The sequence below is a fragment of the Oratosquilla oratoria genome, chromosome 27 (genome assembly GCF_046742065.1).
Source record: "Oratosquilla oratoria isolate Oo_2021 chromosome 27, ASM4674206v1, whole genome shotgun sequence".
In the NCBI taxonomy this organism is placed as follows: Eukaryota; Metazoa; Arthropoda; class Malacostraca; order Stomatopoda; family Squillidae; genus Oratosquilla; species Oratosquilla oratoria.
The window spans coordinates 16193131-16217215 of record NC_134803.1 but is presented as its reverse complement, the minus strand read 5'-3'; the positions used below and the strand labels follow the sequence as shown (position 1 = coordinate 16217215).

The following is a 24085-nucleotide window of genomic DNA, read 5'->3' as shown; positions in this document are numbered from 1 at the left end:
CCACTGTATGTGGAAAACTGTTTTTCTTCGGATCTCTTCTGTAGCTATGTTTTTTAATTTTCTTTCCATGTTTTCTTGTGCTTCTGTCCCAGTTTAACAAGTCCTCTCTATTGAGCATTTCTATGCCTTTCATGATTCTGTAGATGGTCAGTAATTCACCTCTCTTCTTTGCTCCAGCATCGGTAACACCAGTTTAGCCAATCTCTCCTCATATAACAAGTTTGCAAGTACAGGTGCCATTTTTGTGGCTGCTCTCTGGATTCTTTCTATTTTCATTATATTCTTTTTGGTACTGCGTGACCACAATATCTCCACATATTCTAGTCTAGGCCCTATCAGTGTGACCAAATATTGTTTTAATAATTTCTCCCTCCAAATATGTAAATGCCACTTTTATTGATCTTAGCAAGCAGTAGGATTCTCGGACAATTTTGTTTATTTGTCATGGGACAAGTCGTTTGAGATAATTACCCCCAAATCTTTTTCGGATCTCTCCTTTACTTCCTTGGTTCCAATTTTATATTGTCCTGATATTCAGTTTTTGCTTTTTCCAAACTTCATTATGCCACACTTGTTAATATTGAAGTCCACTTCCCATTTCCGACTCCAGCTCTATACAGGTAAACGTCGACTTACGATGGCATTAGGTTTCGATAGAGCCATCGTAAGACGATCCCATCGTAAGTCGATCCCCACTCTGTTCCGTGGTCACTGTACCTAGCCTACCTGTATATTAACCACCAGAGATACTGAATATAGCCTATTAAACATGTACAGTAGTTTATTTAATTATTTTTATCCTTTTTACCATATTCAAACACTATAATATGTATTTTCAGTACGGACTTATATCTCGCGGGCAGCAGCCAATGCCAGCCGTACGATGTGACGTAATAATACTCGCATCATAAAATATAGTCACCGCTTATATCGATCGTTCTCTCTTTCACCCGCGAATTTTGAAAACCACAGAGAATGAATCATTTGAGAGAATGTAAAAACACAGGGGCGACTACAATAAATATAATCAAGACGCCGATATGGCAGCGTCGCGAATCCACTTGCTCCTCATGACGCCTACGTGTGCGGCACCGTATGGAAGGGGTTAAATTATCATATCGTCGTCGTCATCGTAAAGTCGAACAATCGTAAGTCGCGGCCATCGTAAGTCGACGTTTACCTGTACTTTATTCAGGTCTTCTTGCAATGGTTCGCAATCCTTTTCAGTTTTTACTTTCATTAACAGTTTGGCATCGTCTGCAAAGAAGCTCATGTAACATTTCACATCCTCATCCATGTCATTCACATAAATAGCAAACAATATTGGTGCCAATACAGATCCTTGCGGTACTCCACTGATCACCTCTTTCCAATCTGAATATTTTTCTCTGAGCACTATTCTCATCTTTCTACCAATCAGGAAGTCCTCCATCCATTTTAGTAGCTTCCCTTGTGTCCCTCCTATATGTTCTAGTTTTTTTTTAACCCCTTCCATACGGTGCCGCACACGTAGGCGTCATGGACTTAGATCTCGGTGGCAGCAACCAATGCCAGCCGTACGACGTGTCGTAATAATACTCGCATCATAAAATATAGTCACCGCTTATATCGATTGTTCTCTCTTCACCCGTGAATTTTGATAACCATAGAAAATGCGATTACAAAAGAATTAGAAAGAATGTCATTATGGAGGGGCGACTACAATAAATATAATCAAGACGCCGATATGGCAGCCTCGCGAATACACTCGCTCCCCATGACGCCTACGTGTGCGGCACCGTATGGAAGGGGTTAATAATTTTCTGTGTGGTACTTTGTCAAAAGCTTTTTGTAAGTCCAGGAAGGCACAATCAGCCCATCCATTCCTTTCTTGCATTATATCTATTAATCTTGAGTAAAAATATATTAAATTTGTGGTACATGATCTTCCTTGTCTTCCAGATGTTTTACCCATCTATTCTTGATGATTTTCTCACAAATTTTGGCTATAGTGCTTGTTAGTGAGACTGGCCTATAGTTAGTTGGCTCTTCCTTGTTTCCTCCTTTATATATTGGTACAATGTTAGCATTTTTCCAGTCTTTTGGTATATTTCCTTCTTTGAGTGAGGGATTTATTATGTTATGTATTTTGTCCATTAGTTCTAATTTGTATTCTTTGAGAATCAAATTTGCAATTCCATCCGGGCCATGTGATTTCCTGTTCCAATATTTCTTTTTGTGTTATTGTTATCTTGCTCATGGGGGGAGATCGCCTTACATTACCTTCATACCAATATTGTGCTTTCTCTCTGGTGAAGACAGATTTGAAGTGATTATAATTATTCATGACTTCGGCCATTTCTAAATCTTCTGTGTATTCTATATTCCCTTGGCATAGTTTCACCATTTCCTGTTTGTTTTTAAGTTTACCATTCACGTATCAATACAATAGCTTGGTTTGCTCTTTGCATTTATCTATAATATCCTTTTCATAGTTCCTTTTTTCCTCTCTTCCCATTTTAACATACTCATTTCTATAGTTTATAAACTTGCCATTTTCCAGGTTTTTTTATCTTTTCTCCACCTTTTCCAAGCTCTGTCCCTTCTGTCTTTTGCCTCACTGCATCTTTTGTTGAACCAGCATTTAATGTACACTCTCACTTCTGTCTTGGTACATGCCTTCTTTGTAATTATCCATCAAGATATTCCATTTCTCTTCCATTTTTGTCTCTTCCATGTAAAATTTTTCCCAGTTTGCATTCTGGAAGAATTTCTTTAGTTTTGCAAAGTCCGTTTTGTTGTACATCGATCTTCCTTTCCTATGCTTTTCATTTCTCTCCATGTATATTTCTTTCATTAGTTCAGTTTCAATGAGTATATGGTCACTCTTTCCAATTGGTGTGTTGTATTGGATTTTATCCACAATTTCAGGTTCTGTTGTAAATATTAATTCTAGTTTCGACGGCTCCTCGTTATTTCTGTATCTGGTGTTTTCACTGACCCACTGAGTCATTGTGTATTCCATGGTCATATCCAGTAGTATATTACCCCACAAGTTGTCTCCTTGCACTGTCATGTTTTCCCAACAAATTTCTTTGCAATTGAAGTCCCCCCATAATTACCAGATTACCCCCGCCCATTAGTATCTCATTTAATGATTGCCTTGTATCCTCTAACATTTTTGTATGCTTGTTCTCTTTCCAAGTGTTGGTTTTTGGGGGGCACATAAGTCACCACAAACGTTTTACTTTTCATGTTCTTGTCTTCAACTTTTATCATGATCAGTTCTACATTACCTTTGCTAGATCAGTTCTACATCACCTTTGCCAAGAACATGACTCCTCCACCCTGCAGGTAATCATTAAGTTCATTCAATCATGAAATTAATTTGTCAATGTTAGCATAGGCCACTTTCATTTTTTTTTTTTTTTTTTTTTTTTTTTTTTCCGCCCATTCCGATGTACCATTTCCTCAGTCTCATGTTGATTACTCTCCAATGGAATTCCTTACTTTCTGTCTCTGTTCTCTTTGCATTTTTTCCTTTGCTTCATCTCTTAGTGTTTTTCTTTTTCTAATTCCTCAATACTCATTTCTCTTTGTATCCATATTTTATTGTACTTTTCACTCCTTGCTAAGTTACCTACTTTTTCAAATATGTCTTCTACTTCCATTTGTGATCTTAGTTTTATCTTTAGGGGTCGATTTCTATCCTTAGAATAGTGACCAATCCTATATGTTTTGTCAACATCTTTACATCTTGGGCTCCCTCCTGAATTTCTTTTAGGATTGCTATTGCTGTCTCATTTTCTCTCATGTACCTTGCCAAACCATGTTTTTCTTTTAATCCATATACCATAATAAATTTTTTGCTATCCACTGTGTCTCTGACCCAATTTGCTTTTTCATTAATTACTTGGATAATAGTGTTTTTTGCATTTTCCTGCATTTGTTGGACTATTTCCTTGAAAACAATTTCTTTATTTTCATTGTTTTCCTTCCATTTCTTAACCTTTTAGATACTTTCCTCACCTAAGTTCTCTTTGATTTTGTCAGTCATTTCTTGTATTTTGCTGTTTGCCTCATTTTTTAAGTTTTCGCTATTGGTAGTATCATTAATTCTCTTTTTTTCTTTTTTACTCTTAAGCTCTCTTATATCCTTTTTCATTTCCTTAATCTTGTTTCTTAGATCCAAGATAGTTTTCCTCAGGTCAGAGGCAGTGTCGCAAGGCACAGCACATCCACAGCAAGGCCGCTTCATTTAATTGGCGACCCGCCTCTCCATACCCCCATGCATAAAAGGAGAAACGGGGGGAGAAATCCCTTCGGGCTTTGTCAAATTTTGCTCACATATACTACCTCACCCCCTATTCCCCCACCCATTCCACCTCATGCATCACAACATCATCCATATGTCAACTTAAAAACAAACAGGAAATGGTGAAACTATGCCAAGGGAATACAGAATATGCAGAAGAATTAGAAATGGCCGAAGTCATGAACAACCACTGTCTTCACCAGAAAGTACAAAATTGGGACAAAGTGATGGCCCCCCCATGAGTGAGTTTACAACAACACAAAGAGAAATATCAGAACACTTATCAAACCTTGACGTAAGAAAATCACATGGCCCGAATGGAATTGCAAATTGGATTCTAAAAGAATGCAAAGAAGAACTGACGGACAAAACACATAACAATAAATAGCTCACTCAAAGAAGGAAAGATACCTAAAGACTGGAAAAATGCTAACATTGTACCAATATATAAAGGAGGAAATAAGGAAGAACCCACCAACTATAGGCCAGTATCACTAACAAGCACTACAGCCAAAATTTGTGAGAAAATCATCAAGAATAGATGGGTGAAACATCTGGAAGACAACAACATAATAAGCCCAAGACAATTTGGGTTCAGACAAGGAAGATCATGCACCACAAACTTAATATGCTTCTACTCAAGACTAATAGACATAGTGCAAGAAAGAAATGGATGGGCTGATTGTGACTTCCTAGACTTGCAAAAAGCCTCTGACAAAGTACCACACAGAAAATTACTAAAAAAAAAACTGGAACACATAGGGGGAATACAAGGGAACCTACTAAACTGGATGGAGGATTTCCTGACTGGTAGAAAGATGAGAGTAATGTTCAGAGAAAAATATTCAGATTGGAAAGAGGTGATCAGTGGAGTACTGCAAGGATCTGTATTGGCACCAATAATGTTTGCCATTTATGTGAATGACATGGATGATGATGTGAAATGTTACATGAGCTTCTTTGCAGACGACGCCAAACTTTAAAGGAAAGTAGAAACTGATAAGGACTGTGAAGCACTGCAGGAAGACCTGAATAAGGTATGGAACTGGAGTCAGAAATGGGAAGTGGACTTTAATACTAAGTGTGGCATAATGGAGTTTGGAAAAAGCAAAAACAGAATATCAGGAAAATATACAATTGGAACCAAGGAGCTAAGGAAGGATCCGAAAAAGATTTGGGGTAATTATCACAAACGACTTGTTCTATGACAAACAGATTAACAAAATCGTCGGGGAGGCATACAACTTGCTAAGATCAATAAAAGTTGAATTTGCATACTTGGACAAAGACATGATGAAAAAAATGTTGGTTACATTGATAAGGCCTAGACTAGAATATGCGGTGACATTGTTGTCACCCAGTACCAAAAAGAATGTAAAGAAAATAGAAAGAATCCAGAGAGCAGCAACAAAAATGGCACCTGCACTTGTAAACCTATCATATGAGGAGAGATTGGCTAAACTGGAGTTACCGACGGTGGAGCAAAGAAGAAAGAGAGGTGACCTACTGACCATCTACAGAATCATGAAAAGCCCAGAGATACTTGATAGAGAGGACTTACTAAACTGGGGCAAGAGAAACACAAGAGGACATGGAAAGAAAATCAAAAAACATAGCTACAGAAGAGAACTGAAGAAAAATCGTTTTCCACATAGAGTGGTGGACACTTGGAACAAACTGGACAATGAAATAGTATGCGCAAAAACCATTCATGAGTTTAAAAGCAAACTAGACACTGTGAGATACAAAGGTGGGACACCACGAGCATAACTCCCCTTCCCGCAAAATACAACTAGGTAAATACAACTAGGTAAATGTACAACCCTTCTCCATTCACCCCTGTCTTCTGTCCTCTCCTGTCCTTTCCTGTCCTTTCTCAACAGACATTCCCCTCTTCCCCAAAGCCCCCTTCACCCCATCCATCCATCTCATCCTGGGACGTCCCTTCATGTTCACTCCCCCCACATCTGCCTTCCATACCTCTTTTACTAGTCTTTCTTCACTCATTCTTTCCATGTGTCCAAACCATCCTAATACTCTTTCATCCACCCTATCTCCCAACTGCCTTACCACCCCTGTTCTCCTCCTCACCTCCTCATTCCTCACTCTATCCAGCCTAGTAACCCCTATCATACTTCTCAGACATTTCATCTCAAACACATTTAAACTTTTCCTCTCTTCTCTTATGTTCCATGTTTCTGCCCCATACAGTGCTGTTGGCACAATTGCCCCTTCTTACAATCTCCCCTTAGCATTCATTCCTAGATGTCTATTTCTCATTACACTTTTTAATCACAAAAGCATTTCCCGCCTTATTCGCCCCAAGTATTTATGCACAATATATAATTTTATTATCTATACATATATGAATATATATATATATATATATATATATATATATTTATATGTTTAGATATGTACAGGTAATATGTTATATATACTGTACATTGTGGCATACAGAATAGTATTTTAACTTCAAAAAAGTCACTGGAAAAGTAGGGTTCATCTTATACATTCCATATAAAATCTGAATCTTAACATCATGTAGTTTAGAATGTCACCAATGTCAATGGAGAACAGTGTAAAGTACTGACATAAATCTTATAGTTTTACAATTCAGTACTTTTTACTGATACACATATAGATGGAGAACACCAGAAAACACTCCTATAGATCCTATGGTACTACAACTCAGTAATTTCTACTGATACCTGTATATCTGGAAAGATGGATTAGTAGCTCTCTCAGTATACCAAGGGCTTTTTTCCCCACATACAGAAGGTAGCTAAGTGAAAAGGCATGTACCCACTCTCATTCCACTCGCATCCACCACCCCTATCCCTGTCTGAGGTATTGGCTGCATGTTATTGTGCAGTACAAAATGGTCAGTAGCATGCAGCAATCCTTTAGGGACTACATGGGGTGCCCCTGTGGACTAGAGCCACACATCATTTTGTTTATGGTAGAGGAAATCTCTACTCATGGAGGAATGATGCTACTCTATTGTACTGCAACTGTCGTTCCGTTATGCTGCCCCCCTCTTAATACTGCATGTAAAGGGAAGGTAGGCAGATTATTTTAGTGTTGAATGTGGAGGAGGATAGGGAGGGATTGGTGGTAGCAGTGGGAGGTACTAAGAAAATGACTGTGATGAGTGAGGAAAATGCATGTTAAATAAGAAAAAATTAGGGGCTATTAAAATTATGACAGCAGGTAAGGCAACTGGGTTAGATGGGTGTCATGCAGTGTCTGAAGAAGGTAGGTACAGTAATAGTGGACTGGCTAGTGAGATTGTTTGTGTGTGTCTAAGGGAGGGTAGAGTGCCAAAGGACTGAAGGAGTGCCTGTATAGCTCTGCTTTACAAGGGAAAAGGGGACAAATATAATTGTAGTAGTAGCTAGACTTTGTTCCAAAATACAAAAAAATACAAAATCCAAAATCCAAAACACAGCTGGCCCCATGGGTTTCAGATAAGGGATTGTGTACGTGTAGTAGTGTAAGATATCAGGCTTGTTTACCGTCAAGTAATCTAGTCATCCATTATCATCAACCTGGCTGATAGTAAACCATATACATTAGTTTAGGCTACTTTTGAGTTTCCTTGTAATGTGTCCTGTGTTATATTGCAGTCCTGTATTTTTTAAACCATTTCCTCACACTATGTCTTATAACTCTTCAGAATAAAATGCTGTTTTCATTTATCCATCCTTATTTCATTTTTGTCTTTTGCTTCCTTTAAAAGTTCTTGTGTTTTTGCATGTTCATCTTTAGTTGCATCTTTTGTTATCCAATTATTTTTTAGCTTTTCTTCTCATGCTAACTTCTAAGACTTGTTGATTATGTAATTCATTTGCTATAGCTTGTGATTTAAACTTCATGGCTATACTGTATATGTATTTTTCTTCAGAATTTTTATTTCATTAGTACCTGTGGTTTCTGTTTATGTGATTATGAAAGGTGAAATGGTAGCAAGCTACTACAATTGAAATATTTTTTTGCACATATTCAGAAATATAGGAAAATATTTGTACCCAAAAGGTCTCCTGCTGGCATGCTCATTCTTTGTAATCCTTTGTACATATCCTCCACAGCTTTTGAACTACAATGGGCATGATTGGGGATGTACAAAACCTCTTGAAGTGAACCCTGATGAGCTTACTGTTTGGACATTTGAGACAAGAGAGGACTCGCACTCAGGACCCCTTACACTAGACCTTGGCATGCATGCAGTGCGGCAAGGTGGGACACTGACCCTGAGTCTTTATTGTCCATTTTGGATGGTGAACAAAACAGGCCTAATGCTCACATATAGGGTAAGTTCATGCAGCTCTTCTTATCTTGGCATTGCATCATTTCTAAATAAGCATTTTAATTTTTCTGAATTTATTATTATAGTTAAGTAGAGTAGAAATATTCTTCTATCACATTTTATTAAATGACCTTTTAGTTTATCTACAATTATTGTTTGAAATATGAATTAAATTCTTATTTAAATAGAAGGCTAGTAGGGACCAGTAATGAATGCCAGCAATTGGTGGTCCTCCAAAAGATATCAGAGAGAATTGTGTACTTCCCACTTGGCTTTAGTACCCATTAGCACCCTTGCCTCCATGTAAAGGGGCATACACTGGGTCACTGGACCAAGCCCAAGATGTCTCTTTGAAGCTCAGCTGCATTGCATACACCATTTCACATAAGTGACTGCTTCTTTCAGTCCACTATAAAATTTAGCAGACAAAGACAAATTTAAGAATATTTGGGTCAGAAGAGATGCCACTGAGTAAGGAGAAGTAAAAACAAGGGAACTTGTTATAGAAATAAAGAAAAGGGAAAAAAAAAAAGGACAGACCAAAATTTTTTCTCCCAGAAACTGAGTAAACTATAAAAATGGCACATGCTGAGTAGATTGTCCACAGTTTATCAAGTAAATCAGTGCTTACCAATCAGTCCATTGACCCATGTCTCTCTTAGAGGAGACATGTAACCCATAGGCTTTTCACCATCTACATGAGAAAAAAAAAAAAAAATCCTAGTGCATGATACACCTCAGATTTGTATATTCATTCATGGTATGGTCTCTTCACAAAGTGAAGGCTATAACCAAAATCAAGATAATACCAAGCACATCAACTAAATTGGTTCCCAGCCATACAAATGAAATGCATGTAAAGAGATTACAAGCACTGAACCTGCTCTCATGGAAAGAAAGAGGTGAGATGTTCAGGTCATTAAAAGGAATAAATAAAACTGATATCTTGATTTGGGACAGGACGGTGTCATGAAGTCATTGGAACAAATTAAAGACAAATGTCTAGAGAGTGTCAAGAAATATGATTTTCCATGAAGATGCATCAACTCTCAGAATAATGTAGATAATAAAGTCTGAGCTAAAACTAAAAGCAAGTTTATAATTAGATATAATAGTTGGAGAACAGATATTACAGGGGTCTTACAAGATGAATGACAGAATTATCTCCCAGCAAGGTATCATGGAAACCTGTTGAACCCCTGACACGACCCTGGCGTGTTTTTTTATTAACTGTCCCAGTCTGGCCAAAAATTTAACAATCCTCTCAGTTCATGCTTGGTGTGCTTAGTGGCCCTTTATCTGTCAGATATTCCCATTTAACCTAGTTGAAACAAAGGTGAGGTACAAAAATAACATTACACCTATGGAGATGTATATGATGAGAGGGCAAAGGCACGAGAGTTTGAAAAGGTGCACAGTCCTCTAAATATAGGGCACTTGCAGATGCTGCTGTGCAGAGATGCCATAAATTCTATATACAAACATATACCAGTAGCTTTTTCCCCATTACAAGGGAGGTAGCCAAAAAACAAAGGCACAAATTCCACTCCCCATTCCATCCTCACATACCCCACTCCCATTCACCCCCCTCTCTCCCTCTTATTCTGGTTCCCCCTGGATAACAGGTCATCCCTGTATCTTGTCCACTGCCCTACGTCAGAAGCAATGAAGCAAGACACAGCCCATCTCTAGCATGGCTGCTTTATTTAATCAGTGACCCCCTCTCTTCGTCCCCTCATGCAGAAAAAAAGAAGAGGGAGAAATCCCTTTGAGCTGTGTCAAAATATCATTCACACACATTCCCTTACCTCCCATCCCCCACCCACTCCCATGCATCACTGCATCATCCATACACATCCATTCTCCACTCACCCCTATCTTCTGTTTTCTCACTTTCTTCCTCAACAGACATTCCCCTCTTTCCTAATGCCCCTTTTACCCCATCCATCCATCTCATCCTTGGTCACCCCCTCATGTTCACTCCTTCCCCCTCTGCTTTTCTTCCCTCTTTCACTAATCTTTCTTCACTTATTCTTTCCATGAGTCCAGACCATCCCAATATTCTTTCATCAACCCTATCTCCCAACTCCCTATCTCCCAGCACTTCTAAGCTACCAGAAGAGGCTGGATGACCGCGTTGTGAACAGCTGCCCAGGATGTAACACTTCACCCCATACCATACAACACATAATGGAAGACTGCATTATACACAATCATGCACGCAAACAACACAACATACGCTCTATAAAGGATTTGTGGGAAAACCCAGTTTCGGCTATGGCATTCCTTGGGGAGACGGGACTGCTCGGACAGACAGTCTAGGGAACGACAACAACAACAACAACAACTCCCTTTTCATCCCCATTCTCCTCCTCACCTTGTTTCTCATTCTATCCAACCTAGTAACTTTAACCATACTTCTCAGACATTTCATCTTCTTGGACTAGCAGAAGGCTTTTGAAAAAGTAGTGGGGGATGGGGGGTGAGGAATTTTGTATGAGAAAAATTTGACGAAGCCCGAAGGGATTTCTCCCCGTCTTCTCCTTTTCTGCATGGGGGGATGGAGAGGGAGGGTCGCCAAATTTATGAAGCGGTCTTGCTGTGGATGTGCTGTGTCTTGCGACACTGCTTCTGACCCAGGGCAGTGGACAAAATGCAGGGATGACCTGTCATCCAGGAGGTGCCAAGATAAGAGGGAGGGAGGAGGGTGGAGGGGAGTGGAATATATAGGAAATGGAATGGGTGGGAGTGGTTTCTATGCCTTTTTCTTTTTGGCTACCCCCCATGTAAGGGGGAAAATCCTTTGGTATGTGTATGTACCACATAAAAAGTTAATAAGAAAAATTGAAATAATAGGAATACAAGGTAAGCCACTGGAATAGATGAAGGATTTCTTAAGTGGAAGAAAAATGAGAGTGGTACTTAGAGACAAAAATTCGAACTGGGAAGATTCTGTAAATGGCATCCCGTAAAGCGCTGTATTGGCTCCTTTAATGTTTGCCATATATATAAATGATATGGATGAGGGAGTGAAGTGTTACATGAACTTTTTTGCTGACGATGCCAAATTACTCAAGAGAGTAAGCACAGAAGAAGACTGCAGATCGCTACAAAAAGACCTGGACAAAATATGGGAATGGAGTCAGAGATGTGAAATGAACTTTAACATTAAGAAATGTAGTATAATGGAATTTGGAAAAAGCAAAAATAGAATATCGGGTCAATATAAATTTGGTAGCAAGTAGCAAAAAAGTAAAAAAAGTTAACTCAGAAAAGGACCTGGGAGTGATTATCTCAAGTGACTTGACACCTGATAAACATGTCAATAAATCAGTTGGAGAAACTTTTAACTTATTAACCACTTGCAGCATTAGCTGCCAGACGTACGATGTTGCGTCATAATACTTGCATCATAAAAAATAGTCACCGCTTATATCGATTGTTCTCTCTTTCACCCGTGAATTTTGATAACTATAGAAAATGTGATGAAGCCAGTTTAGAGAGTATGTCAGTTATGCAGGGACAACTACAATAAATATAATCAAGACACCGATATGGCAGCCTCGTGTATCCACTTGCTCCTCATGCCACCTATGTGGGCGGCACCGTATAGAAGAGGTTAAGATCAATGAAAGTGGGCTTTGACCACATGGATGAAGAAATGGTAAAGAAAATAGAGGTTGCGTGTAATAAGACCTAAACTAGATTATGCTGCAACACTATGGGCACCTTGCACAAAAAAAAAAAAAAAAAAAAAAAAAATAGAATTCAAAGAGTGGCAACAATAAAAAAAAATGCCACTTACACTATCAAATTTGACATACAAACAAAGGTTGGAAAAATTACATCTATCAACATTGGAACAGAGAAGAGAAAGAGGTGATTTGTTGACCATTTACAGAATTGTGAAAGGGATGGAAATTTGTGATAGACTACTTATTAAAATGGGACAGAAGAGAAACAAGATGACACATAAAGAAACTAAAGAAGGACAGTTACAGAAGAGATTTGAAAAAGAATAGCTTCCCACACAGAGCAATTGATGTCTGGAACAAACTAAACAGAGAAACAGTAAGTGCCAAAACTCTACAAGATGTTAAGAATAAACTGGATGTGGAGAGATTTGAAAATGGGTCACTATGAGCATAGCTCTCATCCCATAAAATACAACTTGGTGAATACTTAAGAAACTTAAGAAGGACAGTTACAGAAGAGATCTGAAAAAGAATAGCTTTCTACACAGAGTGAGAGATATCTGGAACAAACTGAATGAGGACACAGTGAGTGCTAAAAGGAATATGGGTTTTTGCTGTTCTTTTGATTTTTCCTGTAGTTGGCGAGCACAGAAAATTGTGTCTATGGTTCCTCTAGATGGGTGGAAACCACACTGGGATTGTAGCAGGGTTATTTCTGCTATGTTTTGTAATCTATTTAGTAGGATCCTTGCCAAGACCTTCCCTGCAATTGATAGTAAGGATATCCCTCTATAATTCCCACATTCTCTTCTATTTCCTTCAAGGTGTGCATCTTTCCAATCATTAGGGGCCTGTTTGTGTTCCCATGCTTTTAGTATGAGGGAGTGAAGACGTGACCTCAGGACTAAACCTCTGTGGGTCAGTAGTTCATTGGGAAAGTTGTCCAGTCCTGTGGCCTTCCCTTGGTGCATTTGTTGTAACGCTGCATCAAATTCTTGAAATGTTGGTAGTAGGGACATCCATAGTTGGGGTGGATTTTGTGGCACTTTTCAGAGGAAGTCTTGTTGGGCTGATGAGTTCTTGTTCAGGAGGGTGTTGAAATGTTCTACCCAATGGTTCTGGATCTCATCATCTTTCATGAGGATGGTGTTGTCTGCTGACAAAAATGTCCCTGTAGCAGTTTGCTTAGTGTGTTGTGGTCAGAAAATTTTCTTTGTGCCTCATTATTCAGTAAGTTAAGGAATTGTTCAGTTGCTATCACCTCTATGACTTTCTCGACAGTTACCACATTGTGTGCATGTAGCCATTTGTCTAGGTTACTCATCACATTCCTGGCTAGATCCATATATCCATAGCTAATATCCTTCCTAACCTCTCTGAATTTCTTTCTGAAATACTCTTGAGAAATCTCATATACCTTTAATATTTTGCTCTTAATCTGATCATAATCATATATACCTTCTTTATCAAATACCATGTACATATTTAAGGCTTTTGGTGTTAGGCTAGATCTTATCATTGTTGACGAGAGGTCCCTTTTCCATCCCAATTTTCTTGTTATAGAAGAGATCTGAAATAAAGCTTTCCATACAGAGTGGTGGATGTCTGGAACAAATTGGTTGAAACAATAGTGTGTAAACACCATACATGAATTTAAAAACAAACTAGATGTTGCAAAATACAAAGACAGGTCACCATAAGCATAGCTTCTCTCTCTGTATAATACAACTAGGGAGGTAAGTACTCACTCCATTTCTAAGTCTAGCACAAGCTCTACTACTGTAAAAACTCTTGACTGCTCAAAACAGCTTTCCTCCCATCCCATATATCTGCAATACCTCACACAGTGCCTTCCTGTCTACCTTGTCATAAGCCTTTTCCAAATCAATAAAGCCCAAAAAAAAACTTTACCTTCCTAAAAGTTTCTTACATACATGCCTTACCACAAAAATCTGATAAACTCAACCCCTGCCTGTTCTAAACCCACATTGTTCCTCACCAGTTACTCCCTCTGTTCCTGTTCTAATCTTCTCAATCAAAACCCTCCCATAAGCCTTCCTTACTACACTCAACAAACTGATCTAATTACCGTATTTTTCGGACCATAAGGCGCTTCGTACCATAAGGCGCACCCGTAATTTGCTATTCCCCGTCCTTACATAAGGCGCACCTGCCCATAAGGCGCACCTGGTTAGGTAGGTCAAACACCACCAGAGGCGCCACCGTCGATGACGAGCACAATAGCGCGTCATTTTATGCGCACGCCATGCAAACGGCCAAATTTACATACCGCGGGAAATTTCATTCATACAAATGTTATGCGAGTGTATTTACTACGATCGTAGTAAATTTCAAACAATTACATCATCAGTTACATGTCGGTACATAAAAATATAAGATAAACATGGCTTGCATTCAGCAGTAAATCGAAAATTGGTTTATGTTTCAGTGTAAAAAATGAGCTAAATAAATTCAGTGTATTGGCAACTGACCAAAATGAACGAAAACTACTAGTCTCGCGGATTATTCTAATACCAAAATAAAGGCAGCGTGTTACGGAAGAGCTGAGAAATCGGTGGTACTAATTATTATTATTATTATTTCTATCGGGTCGGATTATCGGATAACAACAACATCAACGTCCATCCCGCCATCTTATCTATGATCACTGGTGATATGAATCAAACTTCACTCTATTAAGTTTCTTACTATTATGTTATTAGTGTAATAGACTTATAGTTGAATTATTTGAACTCTTTTCTTTAAAATGTGTGATTTTCATGCCATATGATCAAAGAGAAGTTACGTTTTTATCCTCCGTAATATTACGGACCACAGCTACGATTCGTCCTGCCCGCTATCTATGATCATTGGTGGTATGGATCAAGCTACACTATTAAGTTTGTTACTGTTGTGTTATTAGTGTAATAGATTGCATATAGTTGAATTATTCAAACTATTTTCTTTAAATTGTGTGATTTTCATGTAATTAGACGGTATTCGTAGCTGTGGTGGGTAATTTTACAGAGGATAAAAACGTAATTCTTTGATTAAATTACATGGAAATCGCACATTCTAAAGAAAATAGGTCAAATAATGCAACCATATGCTAAATTCTTATATAAAATTGTGCCTGTCTGTAAAATCCGTCATTGTTTACGTTTGATCGGCGATTAGTCAGACCGTTCCGGCCCGATTTTCCCTTAAAAATGCAATATCTAGAGAACTAGGACAGCTAGATGGATAATTCAAATTGCATTGTACTCATAGCGACTTTCTGCATCCCATGAGAACTACTTCAGCTCAAATATCAGGAATTCCATTTTCATGTTGACCTAGCTAACCTGGTCTCGTCATCGGATAATCATGCAAATGTGAGTGCATTCAGAACTGAACATTTTCGTTGTTGAATGAGAAAAATCGGTTGGGATTTAGCAAAATTACAAAAATAAATGATAATTTTTTTATTTTGGTCAGTGAAATCAGACCACCTCCATGGACGGTCTGCCCTGCCAATACCCCTATAAAACAACAAACATGTTACGGGAATTGTTGGGAATAAAACCAACAGTAGCAGTTTATTCCCGGAATTCTCTATTCACTTAAAAACACAAGATTACAAATGAAGGTAAATTTTTAGTTGCGACCATGGGCGCAATATGGCAATAGAAAATTAATTATTAATTTTGTAAATTATAATGTATCAACGTAATATGCAATTTTGTGAGCGTAAATAATAATAAAAAAAATGCTGAAACGTATTTCGTAAGTAACGAAGTCGTGTCGGACGAATGGTACGCCATGTTTGTTATGATAGATGCCGACGTCGAAGAAATGAAAGGGTGATAAATTCGTCTAACCTAATCTAACCTGTGTTTAATAAATAATTCCCTGCAAATTAAATGTCATCTGGCTCGTCCTCGTTGTCGTCGTCGTGAGAGACGGCATCCCGATCCTATGCTACCGACTTCTTTCATTAGCATATTACCTTGATACATTTTAATTTACAAAATTAATAATTAATCTTATATTGCTATATTGCGCCCATGATCGAAACTAAAAAAAATACCCAAATGACTACAGTCTGAGTGAAGCGAGACTAGACCAATGCAAAATGGCTGTCTGTGTTGTGGACGCTATCATGTCATACCCATGATAGCGTGAATGAATGCGGTGGCATGGACCCGAAAACTGTCGGAAGTTTTCGCAATTTTCTTGTCAAGATACATGCACCTTGGTTATAACTTGGTTGTAACTTTTGTCAAGCCTATGCACTGTCGCCGTCATCAGGCTAGCTACGAAACGTGTCAAAATAGTACGTCACTATCCGCGGCATTTTTTTTTTTTTTTTTTTGCACTGAAGCCACACACAAGGCACGATAAGGCGCACCACCCGATTTTGGCTGATTTTAAGGATTTTGCCAGCGCCTTATGGTCCGAAAAATACGGTATACCACATCCATTATTCTAGGGAAAATGGTAGTAAGGATGTCTTTTGTTATTGTTGGGATTCATTCAGTGGATATTTCTTCAACAGGGATGTCATTATTACAAAGGATTACAAAGGCGGAGCATGCCGACAGGAGACCTTTTGGTCCATATCTAGGTCGGATGCGAAAAAAATCATAATAATAATAAAATAATAAATAAAAACTATAATAATGTAAATAACAAATAAAATACATAAATAAATGCATAGGTATAGTTAAATAATAAACAAACAGGTAAATAGTAAATAATAATAAATTAACATATAACTAATAATAAATGAAAGTCAGACAGACAAATGATAACAAAACAAAAACAAATAATATAAAATAGATTATAATCATTACAGCATCTTGCTTAGGTGTTTATCTAAATGATTCTTAAATCTTCGAACTTAACTACATTGCACTACCTGTGCAGGAAGTTTATTCCATTCATTAACTACACGGTTGGCAAAGTTGTTTCTACCTACTTCCAAATTGAATCTATTTCTGGACAGTTTGAGACCATTGTTTCTTGTCTGATTCTCATTCAATGTGAAAATTTGGTCACTTTTGATGTTGTCAATTCCCTTTAAAATCTTAAAGACCTGTATCAAATCACCTCTGAGTCTACGCTTTTTAGGGAAAACAGATTCATGTGTTTTAGTCGATTTTCATATGATTTATTTTTGATATTTGGAATCAGTTTTGTGGCTCGCCGTTGTACTTTTTCCAGTCTGTCAATGTCTTTAATGAGATTCTGTGACCATACGGAAACAGCATATTCCAAATGTGGACGAACTAACGATTTATATAGCTTGTTAATGAGTGATGGACTTTTGAAATCAAAAGATCGCGCAATCAGTCCCAGAACCTTATTTGCTTTCTCAGAGGCTGAAATACACTGCTTAAATGATTTGAGGTCGTTACTGATAATTATGCCGAGATCTTTTTCACTATCCACTTTTGTTAATGAATTTCCAAATAACTTGTAATTGTACTTACTGTTATTTTTACCTATGTGCATTACCTTGCATTTACTTGTGTTAAATTTCATTAGGCACTTTTCAGACCATTGCTGTAATTGATCTAAATCTTCTTGAATATCTAATTGGTTTGAGTGATCATTTGCCACTCCGCACAGTTTTGTATCATCAGCAAATTTGGAAACAGTAGATTTTAGTCCATGGTCTATATCATTTATATATACTATGAATAGAAGTGGCCCAAGAACGGAACCCTGAGGAACTCCACTTGTAACATTTTTCCATCTAGAAGTTTTTCCATTTAAAACAACTCTGTTTTTGACCATTCAACCAATTACTAGTCCAACCTTATAGCCTACCACTTATTCGATGTGAAGCTAATTTAGTAAGTAGTCTTTCGTGTGGGACGGTATCAAAAGCTTTTGCAAAGTCTAGATATATTAAATCTATATTGTTTCTTTTGTCATAATTCGAGATAACTGTGTTGTAGAATTCGAGTAAGTCATGCAAGAATGTTTCCGTCTGAAACCATGCTGGCTATCATTTATCAAACAGTTACTTTCTAAATGATGTTTGATAGCATCTCTGATGATAGTTTCCATTATTTTTCCTACGATTGAAGTCAAACTTATAGGCCTATAGTTATTTGGTTTCTTTTTGTCACCTTTTTTGAATATGGGAGTAACGTTAGCTAGCTTCCATTCTCTTGGGACATCTCCGGATGTATGATGGATTTCTTGAAAATAATTTCTAATGGAACAACAATCTCATTTTTCATTTCCTTTAAGATTCTTGGATGCCAACCATCAGGCCCTGGTGTTTTATTAACTTTGAGTTTATCTATACACCTTTTAATTTTTTCTTTTGTTATATTTACCGTAGTAAGTTTACCCTAGACTTTTCACAGGTTTCAGTTTGGAATTCACTTTGAGGCGTTTCGTTTACAAATACCGAGCTAAAATAATTGTTTAAGATATTACACATTCCTTCATTTGAATATTCAAGTTGACCATCAGCAGATAATAGTGGACCAATGTGATTTCTAACAACCTTTTTATCTCTAATGTAACTATAGAATTCTTTGGGATTCTCTTTGGATTTATCAGCGATGTTCATTTCGTATTGTCGTTTTCTTTTTCTTATTGTCTTTTTTAAATCTCTCTGTATTGATACATAACTTTCATAGTCATTCGATGCACCCGAGCACTTATATTTCTTATAAGCCTGTCTCTTTTTAGCAATACTTTTTTCAGTTTCTTTGTCGAGCCACTTTGGGCGAGCCTGATTTGGGGGACGTCTGTCCTTAAAAGGAATGTGAGTTTGAATCATCTTAGTGAGCGTATTTTGAAATATTTCCCACATCTGATCTACAGGTCTTTCGTTTAATTTTGCCTCCCAATCTGTAAGCTGAAGCTCCTGATGTAGTCCTATGAACTGAGCTTTACTGAAATCGGGTATTTTAGAAACACAAGTATCTATTCTAAAATTGTTTAGGAGTTTGAATCTAACTAAGTTGCGATCGCTATTTGCAACAGATTCACCGACTTCTACATCAGTTACCATGCTTTCGTGGCTAATGATCAATAGATCGAGTAAGTTTCCATATCTTGTGGGCTCTTTTACATGCTGAGTTAAGTAATTGTCACCAAGAAAATCAATCAAGCGACTACCTATATGACCATGTTCAAGGGTCATCCAATTAATGTCAGTAAAATTGAAATCACCCATTATGTTTTATTAATGATCATGTTATAGTGTGTTGTTAGATTGGAGGTATTTTACCTAATTGTAGTATACAAGAAAGGAGCAACACTTCTCAGGTCCCATCTCCTACTTTCCTGTGTATCATACCTAGCCTCAGATTCATGTTCAGTTCCAAACTAATCTATATCCTTGATTTCTAATTATCATATTTAGATTTTAATTCATGTATTGTTCAAGCTTGGGCTGTATCACCTTCTAAGTTATTCCAAGTATTTATGCATATACATGGAAAACTGTATTTGTTCACATCCTTTAGACATGTGGTCTCTCTTAATTTGTTCCCATAAGCTTTTAAAGCCTTCCCATCCATAATAAAGAGATCTTGTCTATTAGTGCAATTTCCATTAGTGAACTGAATACTGTAATCATATCACCTCATTCTTTTTCATCTTTCTAAGTTGGCAGAGCCAGTCTTTCCTCATATGTTTTATCTCCCAGGCTTGGAAACAATATTTACCTAGTTGTATTTATCTAGTTGTATTTCATGGGAAGGGGACTTATGCTTGTGGTGTCCTGCCTTTGTATCTTGCAGTGTCTACTTTGCTCTTCAATTCATGAATGGTTTTTGCACACACTATTTTTTTGTCCAGTTTGTTCCAATTGTCCACTGCTCTATGTGGAAAACTGTTCTTCTTCAGATCTCTTCTATAACTATGTTTTTTGAGTTTCTTCTCATGTCCTCTTGTGTTTCTCTTGTCCCAGTTTAACAAGTCCTCTCAATCTAGCTTATATTCTTTGCTTTGTGTGGGCACCATACTACTGACATGTATTCCAGTGTTGGGCAGATCATGGTTTGTAAGAAATTTTTCTTAATTTTTTTTTTATAATTTTGGACAGTATTAATCCCTAGAACTCAATGATGCCTATATAGGAGTCATGATGCATGATTGTGTACATGACGATGCTGGCATCATTGCCCTAATCATATTTATAGCTATAGTTGAGTGACCCCTGCATTTTGTATTTACCTAGTTGTATTATACGGGAAGGAAGCTATGCTCATAGTGACCCATCTTTGTATCTCTCAGCATCTAGTTTGTTCTTCAATTCATGTATGGTTTTTGCACATATTATATTTTTATCCAATTTGTTCCAGACTTCTATCAATCTGTGTGGAAAACTATTCTTTTTCAGATCTCTTCTATAACAATATTTTTTTAGATTCTTTTAGTGTCCTCTTGTTTTTCTTCTGTTCCACTTTAATAAATCCTCTTTGTCAAAAACTTCCATACCTTCGATGATTTTGTAAATGGCCAGTAGATCTCCTCTTTCTCTTCTTTGTTCCTGGGTTGTTAGTTCCAGTTTGGACAATCTTTGTTCCTATGTCAATTTTTGAAAGCGTTGGAGCCATCTTTATCGTTGCTCTTTGGATTCTAATTTCTTTATACAGGTAAACGTCGACTTACGATGGCATTAGGTTTCGATAGAGCCATCGTAAGACGATCTCATCGTAAGTCGATCCCCACTCTGTTCCGTGGTCACTGTACCTAGCCTACTTGTATATTAACCACCAGAGATACTGAATATAGCCTATTAAACATGTACAGTAGTTTATTTAATTATTTTTATCCTTTTTACCATATTCAAACACTATAATATGTATTTTCAGTACGGAACTTAAATCTCGCGGGCAGCAGCCAATGCCAGCCATACGACGTGACGTAATAATACTCGCATCATAAAATATAGTCACCGCTTATATCGATCGTTCTCTCTTTCACCCGCGAATTTTGAAAACCACAGAGAATGGGATTTAGGGCACATTTGAGAGAATGTAAAAACACAGGGGCGACTACAATAAATATAATCAAGACGCCGATATGGCAGCGTCGCGAATCCACTTGCTCCTCATGACGCCTACGTGTGCGGCACCGTATGGAAGGGGTTAAATTATCATATCGTCGTCGTCGTCGTCGTCATCGTAAAGTCGAACAATCGTAAGTCGCGGCCATCGTAAGTCGACGTTTACCTGTATTCTTTTTTGTGCTTGGTGTCCATAGTGTTGCAGCATAATACAGTCTTAGTCTTATCAGTGTGACTGATATTTTCTTTACCATTTTCTCATCCATGTAGTTAAAGGCCACCTTTATTGTTCTTAGTAAATTTAAGGTTTCTCCAACTATTTTGTTTATATGCTTGTCTGGTGACCTGTCTTTACTGATAATTACTCTTAGGTCCTTTTCCAAGCTAATTTTTTTACTTCTTTTATACCAACTTTTATTGCCCTGATATTCTGTTCTTACTTTTTCCAAACATCATTATACTACATTTCTTGATGTTGAAGTTCACTTCCCACTTTTGGCTCCATTTCCAGACTTTGTCCAGATCACTGAAGTGATTCACAGTCTTTCTCTGTACTTATTTTCTTTAGTAGTTTTGTGTCATCTGCAAAGAGGTTCATCTAATATTCAACACATTCATCCATGTCATATATATGGCAAACATCAGAACTACTACAGAACCTTGTGGAACTCCACTTATCATTTCTTCCCAGTTCAAGTTTTTGTCTCTAATTACATACATATACCAACGGCTTTTTTTCCCCCTCATAAGGGAGGTAGCCAAAAAACAAAGACACAAAAACCACTCCCACCCATTCCATCCCTATCATACTCCACTCCTCTCCACCCTCTTCCCTCTTATCTTGGCACCTCCTGGATGACGGGTCATCCTTGCATCTTGTCCACTGCCCTGGGTCAGAAGCAGTGTCGCAAAAGACAGCACATTCACAGCAAGGCTGCTTCATTAAATCAGCAACTCCCCCTCTCCATCCCCTCATGCATAAAAGGAGAAGACAGGAAAAAACCCTTTGGGCTGTGTCAAATTTTTCTCACACATACTCCCTCACCCCCCATCCCCCACCCATTCCACCTTATGCATCACAACACCATCCATATACAACCATTCTCCACTCACCCTTGTCTTCTGTCCTCTCCCATCCTTCCTCAACAGACTTTCCAATCTTCCCCAAAGCCCCTTTTACCCCATCCATCCATCTCATCTTAGGTCGCCCCCTTATGTTCACGCCTTCCACATTTCACTCATTCTTTCCATGTGTCCAAACCATCCCAATACTCTTTCATCCACCCTATCTCCCAACTCACCACCCCTGTTCTCCTCCTCACCTCCTCATTTCTCACTATCCAGCCTAGTAACCCCTATCATACTTCTGAGACACCTCATCTCAAACACATTCAAACTCTTTCTCTCTACCTCTCATATGTTCCATGTTTCTGCCCCATACAGTGCTGTTGGCACAATCACTCCCTCATACAATTTGGATTCAGGCAAGGAAGATCATGTACCACAAACTTAATACATTTTTACTCAAGACTAATAGACATAGTGCAAGAAAGGAATAGATGGGCTGATTGTGCCTTCCTGGACTTACAAAGAGTTTTCAAAAAGGTACCACACAAAAAAATTATTTAAAAAAAAAAATGGAACATATAGGAGGGATACAAGGGAACCTACTAAAATGGATGGAGGACTTCCTGATTGGTAGAAAGATGAGAGTAGTACTCAGAGAAAAATATTCAGGTTGGAAAGAGGTGATCAGTGGAGTACCGCAAGGATCTGTACTAGCTCCAATAATGTTTGCTATTTATGTGAATGACATGGATGAGGATGTGAAATGTTACATGAGCTTCTTTGCTGATGATGCCAAACTCTTAATGAAAGTAAAAACTGAAGAGGATTGTGAATCACTGCAGGAAGACCTAAATAAACTGGAGTCAGAAATGGGAGGTGGACTTCAATATTAAGAAGTGTAGCATAATGGAGTTTGGTAAAAGCAAAAACAGAATATCAGGACAATATAAAATTGGAACCAAAGAGGTAAAGAAAGAGAGATCCGAAAAAGATTTGGGTGTAATTATCTCAAATGACTTGGCCTATTATAAACAGATAAACAAAATTGTTGGAGAATCCTATAACTTGCTAAGATCAATAAAAGTGGCATTTACATATTTGGACGAAGAAATTATTAAAAAAAATATTGGTCACACTGATAAGGCCTAGACTAGAATATGTGGCGATATTGTGGTCACCCAGTACCAAAAAGAATATAAAGAAAATAGAAAGAATCCACAGAGTAGGAAAAAAATTGGCACCTGTACTCACAAACTTGTCATATGAGGATAGATTGGCTAAACTAGATTTACCAACTCTGGAGCAAAGAAGAGAGAGAGGTGACCTACTGACCATCTACAGAATCATGAAAGGCACAGAAATACTTGATAGAGAGGACTTGTTAAACTGGGACAGGAGAAGCACAAGAGGACATAGAAAGAAAATAAAAAAACATAGCTACAGAAGAGATCTGAAGAAAAGAAAATTCCACATAGAGTGGTAGACACTTCGAACAAACTGGACAAGGAAATAGTGTGCACAAAAACTATTCATGAGTTTAAAAGCTAACTAGACACTGTGAGATACAAAAGCAGGACACCACGAGTGTAGCTCCCTTTTCCGCAAAATACAATTAGGTAAATACAACTAGGTAAATTATAAGATATAAAGTTACAGTTGTTACACTTGTTCTCTTTCACTCTGAATGTTTATAAACA

General features: G+C 37.7%; 1 protein-coding gene across 11 annotated transcripts in view; it reads left to right on the top strand.

The window, feature by feature from the left end:
• Window positions 1–24085, top strand: part of Vps13 (vacuolar protein sorting 13C) — a 1483510-nt gene that overhangs the window by 1089102 nt on the left and 370323 nt on the right. For all 11 annotated transcript variants that reach the window (XM_076210284.1, XM_076210280.1, XM_076210283.1 and 8 more), the window contains one exon: window positions 8386–8607. In XM_076210284.1, the coding sequence (XP_076066399.1) occupies window positions 8386–8607 (222 nt within the window). The remainder of the gene's footprint in view (window positions 1–8385; window positions 8608–24085) is intronic.